At 34.1% G+C, this 10,187-nt stretch overlaps 1 protein-coding gene across 1 annotated transcript; it reads right to left on the bottom strand.

Moving 5' to 3' along the window:
* Positions 1-6,685: 6,685 nt before the first annotated feature.
* LOC109209861 lies at positions 6,686-9,657 on the bottom strand. Its single transcript, XM_019373204.1, has 2 exons — positions 8,342-9,657; positions 6,686-7,197 (listed from the first exon to the last, which is right to left on the bottom strand). The coding sequence occupies exon 1, from the start codon at positions 9,429-9,431 to the stop codon at positions 8,361-8,363; it is 1,071 nt and encodes a 356-aa protein (XP_019228749.1). The 5' UTR covers positions 9,432-9,657; the 3' UTR covers positions 6,686-7,197; positions 8,342-8,360.
* Between the last annotated feature and the right edge of the window lie 530 nt (positions 9,658-10,187).

Consider the following 10,187-nt stretch of genomic DNA (forward strand, 5'->3'; position numbering starts at 1 on the left):
CACCATTGTGAATTGACATCACCATGGTGATGTCTTTTGTAGTATAAACCTGGTGCAGGGCACAAGACATTCTGTCCAACACTTACAAAATCAAAAAGAAAATATTCTCTCAAGTGCTTGCCACAACCTCTCTCAAGAAAAAAGTTGTTGCAACCTAAAGGACCGAATCCAAGATTGAAGATATCTTAAGTCCTTAGGTTTGTTGAGTCTTTGTTATTTGTTCTTCATTTGTAACTCCTACTTAGCTTAGTTATAAGCATTGTGTAGGAAACCCTTTGTAAATCATAAACCCTTGTGTTTGTGTCTTGGCTAGAGTTAGTCGAGTTGTGAAGCCTTTGTAATAGATTTATTACAAAGTGGCTTGTAATAGTGTTATTACAAGTTAGAGTGGTTAAAGTCTTTGTAACTAGAGAGTGACAAAGTGGCTTGTGGTGAGAGTATCACATGTTAGTTAAAGTCTTTGTAACTAGAGAGTGACAAAGTGGCTTATGGTAAGAGTATCACAAGTTAGTTGAGTCGAAGTCTTTGTAATGGGGCCATTACAAAGTGGCTTGTAATAGGTGTTTACAAGTTAGTGAAGTTGAAAGCCTACAAGTGTAGGTCGTGGTTTTTGTCCCCTTGAGTTGGAATTTTCCACGTAAAAAATCCTCTGTGTTCTTTATTTACTGCTGAGCTACTGTGGGTACAATTAGAGAACCCGGTTCCCTATACTGGTTAGTTTTACAGTCTGTTGCTTACAGTGGGAACTGACAGAGAATCTGGTTCTCTATACAGTTTGGTGGACGCTTAGTTTCTATCATACTATCTGTTTTGAGAGGTTGACCAATCATCCCTGCTATCTTAGTCAATGCTATTTTGCCCCAATACTTGATATTCAGACCCGGCAATCTTACCCACACAGGTACCTTCTCCATTTGAGTTTTGGTGAACTTCATATCTGGTTTCCACGCTCTAACTATGACTTGTTTTCTGTTGAACATTTGGACTCCATCTTCAATTACTCTGTTCCTATCCTCCATATCATTAAATCTCACAATGAATACCCCTTTACTATTCTGTGCAACTTTATCAACTCCCAATTTCCCCCATATTCTTCTAAAATAGCCATCATTACTGGTTGTGGAGGATTGGATCCTAGGATATAACATACCAGCGCCGATGCCCAGTAATTCACTTCATCTTTAATGTCTTCCAATGTTATTTTCACATTCTCGTGATTCTCTACTACTTTGCTCAGATCTAGCCCCTCCGCATTCAAAATTTCTCCGACTACACGACTCCATGACTTAGGGGTTGTACTTGAATTCAACTGCGTACCTTTGTTTTCCTTTTCTCTGACTTCCTCTTCTTCCATGTCAACCCAGAATGTCTTACCCGAGCTTTTAATCTCGCTTTCCTTCTCTGTGTACATTGAATTGCTCTTCTGCGTTGTTTTTGATGAAGTTGCTATGGTTAAGTCCAGTGGAATTATTCCTTGTATTGCGTTTATGCTACGTTGTTTCTTTGCATTTATTGAGTCCGGAGCTCCCAATTTCGCCATTGTTATTGCTTGACTGTTGTGGTCCGATTGTTTCCCCCTCCCTCAAGGCTTTGATTTTCTCGTCATCAGCGGAGCTGAGAGAAGCTCTCATTCTAGAGAGAGAAAGTCCTTCCTTGTTTCTCTTCCCTTCATAAGAAAATTATTTCTTAAACATATATTCACTTATCAAAACTTTATCTATAACTTTAATAATGCAAGATTGAAATAATAGTCACGCAACAAAACAAAAAACTCGAAAAACCCGAAAAACCCGATAAAATCGGACCAATCCAAACCAATATAATTGGTTTAGTTTGGTTTTGATAAAATCCGAACCAACTCAATCCATGTACACCCCTAATTGGAAGCATTGAGAGAGAGTGTGAGAACTGAAAAACAAAGACAGGGTGTTAACATTCTCAAGAATTGCATCGTACGTATTTTGAAGAGTTGACTAATTGAAATTAATGGAGATTATAAAAAGGTTAGTATGAATTTATGATCTGTGTCAAAGTTACACTTTTTTTTGTTGCTAACATGCGCAGTGGCGGAGGCAGGTTTACTGCTAGGGGATTCAAAAAGAGGAAAAAGTTCAAAAGGTTGTGGCTGGTGGGAATAGAATCATTGACCTTATAAAGATTTTGAACCCCCTTAACTACTAAGCTATACTTTTGGGCTATGTCAAGAGGGTTCAAAACATAATATATAGAGGTAAAAAACATATGTAATTTTTCAGCGAAAGGGGTTCGGGTAAACATCCTTTCGCCCCTTAAATCCGCCCCTGAACATGCGATTGCTACATAACCTTATAATGATTATACAAAAATCTTGAAAATTCCAATTTCACGTGAACATATCCTATGTTAAAGGCTTCATAAAAAAAAATTAAAAAAATCCTAGTTCGATTGGAAAAAAGAATTCACCATTACCTCAACATCAAGAAAGGAGAAATGCCATTTTGAAGATGACTTCCCAGCACTGAAATAGTTTGTTTTCTAAAATATATTGTTGAGCTAGTTTTCAACGTGCATATTACAATAACCAGAAGAAAAAGATGAACAAATTTTTAAAAACACAAATTAAATACTTCATCAGTCTCATCATGTGCTAAATTTTTAAAAGAAATATGAACCTTAAGGAGTCCTTTATTATTCTAAAATCAGCTCTTTTTGAAAAGTACTTTTCAAAAAAATACTTTTAGTGAATGATAATTTATCTTTAGCTAATTAATTTGAAAAAATACTTTTGAGTATCAAATATGGGTATTGGGACATAACTGTGAAATTCCCAAAAAAAGTTTAATTTTTTTTAAGTTAAAATGATATTTGAAAATTAGAGTTATATTTGGACATGAATACAATTTGGAGCTGTTTTTGAATTTTTGTAAGTGATTTTTGAAAAATAACTTATTGGAGTTTTTCAAATTTTCAAAAAATCCTGAAATTCAACTTCAAGTGAAATTTGAAATTTTTACGACCAAACACTAGTTCCGAAAAAAAGTATAAAAAAATCTAAAAAGTAAAAAGATTAATTTTCGCCAAACTGGCCCTTAGTATGGCCAAACTTTTAAAAAGTTCTTCTAAGTGATTTTCCTCAAAAATTCTTTTCAAAAAAGTACTTTGAGGAAAAAAGTATTTTTTTTACTTTTTAAATTGCTTCTGTTTCTATTCAAAAGTATTTTTTTCCTTATAAAAATTTGATCAAATACCTTAATTTAAAAAGAAAAACACTTTTTGACCAAAAATAATACTTTTAAAAAAAAAAAGTTTGGCCATACATGCTATAAGTCAAATTCTAATTATTGTGATACATAAAAAATTATGTGCACCGACAGAGGGGAGGGCACTAAAGAAGTTTGTGGTGGGAAATTGTTATAGAAGTCCACAAACGTAATCCCTTTGCCATTGAAAATGCGGGAGTTAAAGTCCTATTCAATCTGCCCCATTACCTCTCTTTGTTGAATCAAAATTAATATTTAAGGACAGCTACATCTTACTATCTCTGTCATAAAAGAGTTAACATTTTACTCAAGTTGCAAATCAGCATAGTACAAGTACACACACATATATTATCTTCTTTAATGTAAAATCGTATAAAACGTATTATAATCCTAATTCTTTTAAGATTAGAGGAGTTGAATCTTCATTTTCAAAGTTTGGTATGAATCGAAGCAATAACTTGTTAGTCCTAAAATTTTGACTTGTCGATTATTTTATATATTGAAAGTAAAGATCATAAAAATGTTTTTAATTTTCCCATGTTTAATTGGCTTAAATTTTTTGAAAAATATTTTCCTCATGAACTCATTTAATTGGAGGAAAATGTTTTCCATTTTCTAAAACTCTTTTTCAACCTTCCCCACCTTATTCCTCATCCCCACCAACCCTTACCACCCCACCTCTACCCCGACCCCAACCGTACCCCTAGATCCTCCCCCTCCCCCCCCCCCCCCCCCACCTCTCAACCCATGACCCTCTATCTGTTAGAATATACTATAAGCCATGCGTATTGTTATAGTATTCTTTATGAACAAATATTTATTTACTTGTTTAAATTCAATAAAGTTTCATTTTAAATAGATCATGTGTTGGTTTGTGTGTCCATTGCTTACATAGTAGATGATTTAGTGTATAGAGTTTAGCTTATACACGGAAGATTAAATCATCAGTTCTTGTAAGACATAAAAGTTAATGTTCACAATCTAATGATGGAATTGGACAAATCATCGGAATGATTGTAGCACAAGATTAAATATAATTTATCTTGATTATGGGAATGGTTTAATTCCAACTTCTTGTGCTAGTACATTTTGTATGTAATGAACGGATCAAGTAGAGATAAGTATTTTATACTGACTTTATAAAATAATTTCTCTAGTCCATTTAATGTACTTATACTCTTAATCCTGATATAATTATTATTAGCTGCTTATGTCACTTGTTGTTTTATTTATTAAAAGGCGAGATTCTTTCGCGAGTCAATAAGCCTGGTAAATTGGATAACAATGATATACATTGGCGAAGTAATAATTAGTTGATGGAATCCATGTCTCGGTTTTGAGATTGATGATACTCCTTTATGAAAGCTTATAAGTTTTCATGTGTAAACCTGGCCGGTGGATTTTGTATCCGACACATGAAATAAGTTAAGTGTAAGTCTAAAGGAAGTAATCAATAAATTAAATAGTCAGTAATTTAATTTGATTGATTAGTATCTCAATCTTAACATGGGGAGTTAAATAAGGTTTTATGGAAGAATTTCGAAATTGAACTAAGGAGTGCAATTACGAATTTTTAGTGGAATAATTCGTAGTTTATTATGGTGGAAATTAATTTCAGAATTTCGAAATTAATATCATAATAGGAAGCCTTGTTAATTAAATTCTATGGTCCCTACTGTGCCTAAATAATAGGAAATAGTGGAAACTGTTACTTAGTGGGAAAGAAAACGTGGAAACCGTCCCTTAGTGGGAGAAGGAAACCTAACAGGTTTTGAAGACGGTTTTGACCTAAAAAACGCAGCTATATATATGGATATAGGGGCTGGACGTTTTTTTTTTTTACGATTCTTACTGCGGTTTCTGCTAGAATTTTGCCCACCCAAAATTCTTTATTTTCGGTTATTGTTTGGGTAACACAGTAGAAGACTGTGAAAATCTGCTGGTGCGTTTTCAACTGAGGAACTGGAGAACGACATAGATTTGCTGTGTTTACGCTTCAAGAGGTAATCCGAAAATCTCCATATGTGCTAGTTGTTTAGATTACACGTGAATAAGATACTGGGATTGCTTCCGCTGCTTATTATAATCCAACACTATCCCTACTCGAAATAGAAATATTGTTAGGAGTACTTTATTTTCTTTTTCATTTCTAACATATTTTCTTTCATTTCAACAAAATTGTGCAGTAAAAAGTATTTTCAATGATACAGTAAAGCAGCACGTTAGTTCCTTTGGGTTTGTGTGAGTTTTTAAAAGAATAATTAAATTTTTCAAGAAAATAGAGTCCTGAAAATGTTGGGTGTTTCGGGGGGGGGGGGGGGGGGGAGCCACAGAAAACATGGGGATTTGAGGGACGGGGTGAGGAGAATAGCATAAAAAATATTTTGTTACTCTCTAACCAAACACTACAAAATGTTTTCCGAAAAAAAAAGTTTCACTCACCTACCAAACAAGGAAAAATAAGAGATAAAATTATTCATTTTTAAAAAAAAAAATATATTTTCCTTCGTACCAAACACACCCCAAGAGCTCGTAGCTGAAAGAATACACTGGAATAACTAAAGCAAAGAAAACACTCTCTTTTGAAGTTTGACTAACCATTATCATTTTCAACCCCAAAAAGATTGATGAAAATTTTAAAATAATCAAAAGAGCAGAAACAAGATTACGATTCTTTCCTTGGGCAAAAGCCGAAAGGCAAATTCTTAGTAGAAAAGACTGCAAAACACTAGTTGCAGTTATCACTTTTGTATTAGAAAAGATCCAAAGTTTAGAACAAGTGGAGGGAAAAGCATCTTCTTACGCCATTCCCTTTAATTGTTCTCAACGGGACCCGAACAAATTTCCTATCCTTTCTCAGCTCTACATTTTTTAGATATCATACCTCCATTTTAACCTCAAGAATTAACTGAAAAAGGGACACAAAAGTAGAAGTTATAGATATTAATTTTGTACAACTTTAGGCTGAATTGTTGTATGAAAGGATAAAACTAGTGGATGGGGGAGAGATGTTCTCTTTTATTGCTTTTTCTTTAAATCTTTTCTCCAACTAATATCGCCTATAGATTTCCTTTCAACTAAAAAGAATGAACATGCTTGGGATCGTGTCATAGTTTATCAATGAAGATTTTTATAATCAATCCCAAATGAAGATTCATATAATCAAATCCCAACCCTGACTTATTTATGATTGAGACAAAGTTATTGTTGCAATAATTTGAACCCTGTCAGCAGGAAATCCAATGTTATTACCTAACGAGAGGAAGAGTTTCAAAATCAGGCATACATCCAATGTTATTCCTACTCCTACCTTATGAAGGTAGAGAGGCCGATAATATGATTAATTGTAGTCATTACCACAATTAAAAATTGGCAGAAGAAATTGTTTATCAGAAAAATGTACCACTAGAGTAGATAAGTTGCCAAGGGAAAAAGGAGAAAATGGGTACAAACATAAAGTATTTTCTTAATTGTTTACTAACATTGGATAGCAATTCCGATTGATACAATGATCCATTTCCACAAGTAGTGGAAAAAGCAATATGGGGATTAGCACTTTGTTGATTTTGTTTTAAGGCTAAGCCCAACATGATTGAAAAATCACAAGAGCAATCCTCTCATAATTTACCCAACACATATATACTCTGCATAATATGTACAAGAAAAAACACACACAAAACGCCAAATACCCCCATTCCAGGAGCTACTAGCACTAAGACATGTTACATCATTAAATTACACCTCAATAATACCTTTTTGACTACTACAACTAACACTAGCTTTCCATTGCTTTCTTTGAAAGCTCTTCTCAAGCTTTGAGTTGGATACTTTCCTTTGGGGTTACTTTGGTTTGAGGGCATATTGTTTTTTAACAAACCCTTCAAAACCTTATTCCCACCTACACCCAATTCTTTATCAAAGTTTTGCCTTTGTTTTGTCTTCACCTCTTCATCATCACCTGTTATAAAAATAAAAGATACTCAGTTTTAGATCTCATCATATCGCAAAAAGCCTCTCTCCCTCCACAAGTAGGAATAAGGTAAGATATTGTCTAGTTTTAGATCACTATCATATTCACACAATCTCATTGCTTCAATTGACACATAAGGGTAGGTGTTAGGCTTTATATACCAAACCCAACCTCCTCCTAATTCTTTAAGTAATATACTACACTTTCTTTAGTCTAATGATTATGACATTTGATCCAACTTTCCAATTTAAAGCCCAAAAATTAAAAAAAAAAAAAAAAAGAAACATGTGGTTACTATGTACATAATATAGTATCTTCTTAAAATGAAACTCAATTCAATTATTGTCCTTTCTCTTGTCCATAATTATGGATAAACCTATGAGTACCCTTACATTTGGCTGTAGTTCAAGACTTGGTGGCAAAAGAGATAATGGTGACAAACAAAGAGCCAAGGTGGCATCATTTTCAGGATTTCATATTGTGTATATTCAACAGTTTGACTAATCGAAAGTGTAAAAACGAAAAAAAGAATCATGTCACATGTCAAATTTACATGTTTCTTGCTAACAGAGATGGCTACATACCCTTTTAAAATATTACACACACACCAAAGAAAGAAAAAAAAAAGTAAAACCTTCACAACTACTACTGGCAGCTACTAAAAGCAAAGTATCTTAAGAGAATAATGTTCTAGTTTCACGTGAAAATCCTACCTAGCTTGATTGAAATAATGTCACCATAAGAAAAGAAAAAAATGGCATCTTGAAGAGACTTTTTCACCCCCCCCCAAATAGTCAAGTTCTACAAAAGAATTGTTAAGCTAACTATCCCAACAGACAACTTCTAGAATACAAATCTACCAAGTAAACTCAGTAAAATTTGAGTAAATCCAACCCAACACAATTAAAAATATCATTTTTTTGAATGAACTAATAAGAAAGAAATGTCACATAAATAAGGGACAAGTGCTATTTAGATATTAGCCACTATTTATTTTGTCCTGCAATTTTAAACTAAAAATCTTAGCTTCGTACTGAAATTAAGGAAGCACATACTAATTACTAAATAGCGACCCTTTATAGTCACTACCTGGTGTCGTTTCTGGCATAAATAGGGAGTATGTATGACTTACCAATGGAGCAAAGAAAGAACTAGTCCTTGAAAATGACTGAATCTGCCAATTCCATCAAAGGGTTCAAGCAATCAGCTGAAAATTTCCTTGCAAACATGTAAGAATACGTGGAATTGGACACCCTAAGATCATAAACCAGCTGTGCAGAAACTTCAGCAGGATAATAAGTATGTGGATGACCATCAACTGAATCAGTCCAATTCACATTCGTCAATGTATACTTAGTACACCCCTTTGGATCCTCCATTGATAACAAAGTAGGAAAATAATGTTCCTCAGGATAACAAGATTCAACATTAATACACTTTCTCTTAAATTTCCTCCATAATTTCCTATCCTTAATCACCATTAAAGAATGTTTCCTTGTTAATGCAAAAAACTGTGACCCAACTTTGAACTCCTCAAATTTCACCTCAGGTTCCATTACATTCTCCCCTCTCGCATTATACCTATCCAATAACGAATCAGACTCATCTAAAATCTCAATATAACTGGGAAACTCCATTTTCCTTGACAGTTTTTGTGTATCAAGTAAAAATTTGTAGAAATAACTAAACGAATGTAAAGGGATACAATGTTGCGAAAGAAGAACAAAGTACGTGTTCGACGGATCGTCAAGAAGCGCGTGAGCGAGTAGCCTTCGTTCTGCAGATATAAGTGTAGGAGAACTACGTTGAGTTTGTTTTGCAGGAATTAACCGATCTTTAAAAACACCCAATAAAGGTGAGATTTTAACAAAAGGATCAGAGTGTACGTAAATGTTATACAGATGTGGATCTACAGGGTTAATACTGTCATTAAAGAATTTTTCCCATAAAGGAGCAAACTTTATGTCTGAATTTGTTAAAAACAGGAAAGCAATTTTGGGTGGGCGAACGGTAGTAGATCCGAGCCGGAGTTTATGCGAAGGTTTTTTAGGGAAAGTGGTTTCAGCGGCAATTGCTTTGTGAAAAAGGGAAAGATCGTCGAGTTCGTCGGGTACTGAGATTGAGATTTGACGAGGAGGGAGGATTCTGGGTGCTAATAAGAAGAGAATTGGGACTGATATTAGGAGAGTAAGTGAAGGGATAAGTATAGATAATCTCAACATATTTTCAAGAAAATGCGTGTGTTTTACACCAAAATGGACATTAATGTAAAGAATCTTGGATTTTTAGTAATGGGGTTTGGGGGAAATTAGGGTTGAGAGTGGAAGTGAGAGTGGAAGAGGGAGATTTGGGGTAAGGGAAGAAATGGTGAAAGTGGCTGAAATAGAGTGGAGGTTTGGTGTAGGGTGGGTGGGATAACGGAGAAGATGGGGGAGATTGACGGCGTTAAGAGGTGTAAATGAGTGGAAAGTGACAAATAGGGACGGTTCAAGGAAATTGCAGGTGTGTAGGGACTCGTGTAGATGATAGAATGGGCGTACCTTTGGGGTACTATTGGTTTACTTTATTGCTTTCTTAATTGTTTTTATTACAAGAAAAATTAATTTCTCTATTCTAATCCGTGATTGTACGGAGTTCATTTTTTTTTTCTTTTTCTTTCCGAAATCAATGTTATTTGCGTCAGCATTTCATGCCCTTATTGAAGAGAATTTATAGCATGTTTGACCGAGGAGAAGTGTTTTTTTTCAAAATTATTTTTGATGAGAAGCAATTTGTGTTTGGCTAATTAAAGCATGTTTGGTCAAGCTGTAAAAATCAGCTTATTTTGAAAAGGAATTTTTACATTCCTATACCAGATAGGAAACCTTTTTACCCTCAATGTTTAAGGTTTGACTTAATTACACTTAGTATACCAAATTATCATTTCTATACCATAACTAATTAAGGGTATAATTAATGAGATATTTTTTACTCATTAA

Source organism: Nicotiana attenuata, unplaced genomic scaffold (assembly GCF_001879085.1).
Source record: "Nicotiana attenuata strain UT unplaced genomic scaffold, NIATTr2, whole genome shotgun sequence".
NCBI classification, from domain to species: domain Eukaryota; kingdom Viridiplantae; phylum Streptophyta; class Magnoliopsida; order Solanales; family Solanaceae; genus Nicotiana; species Nicotiana attenuata.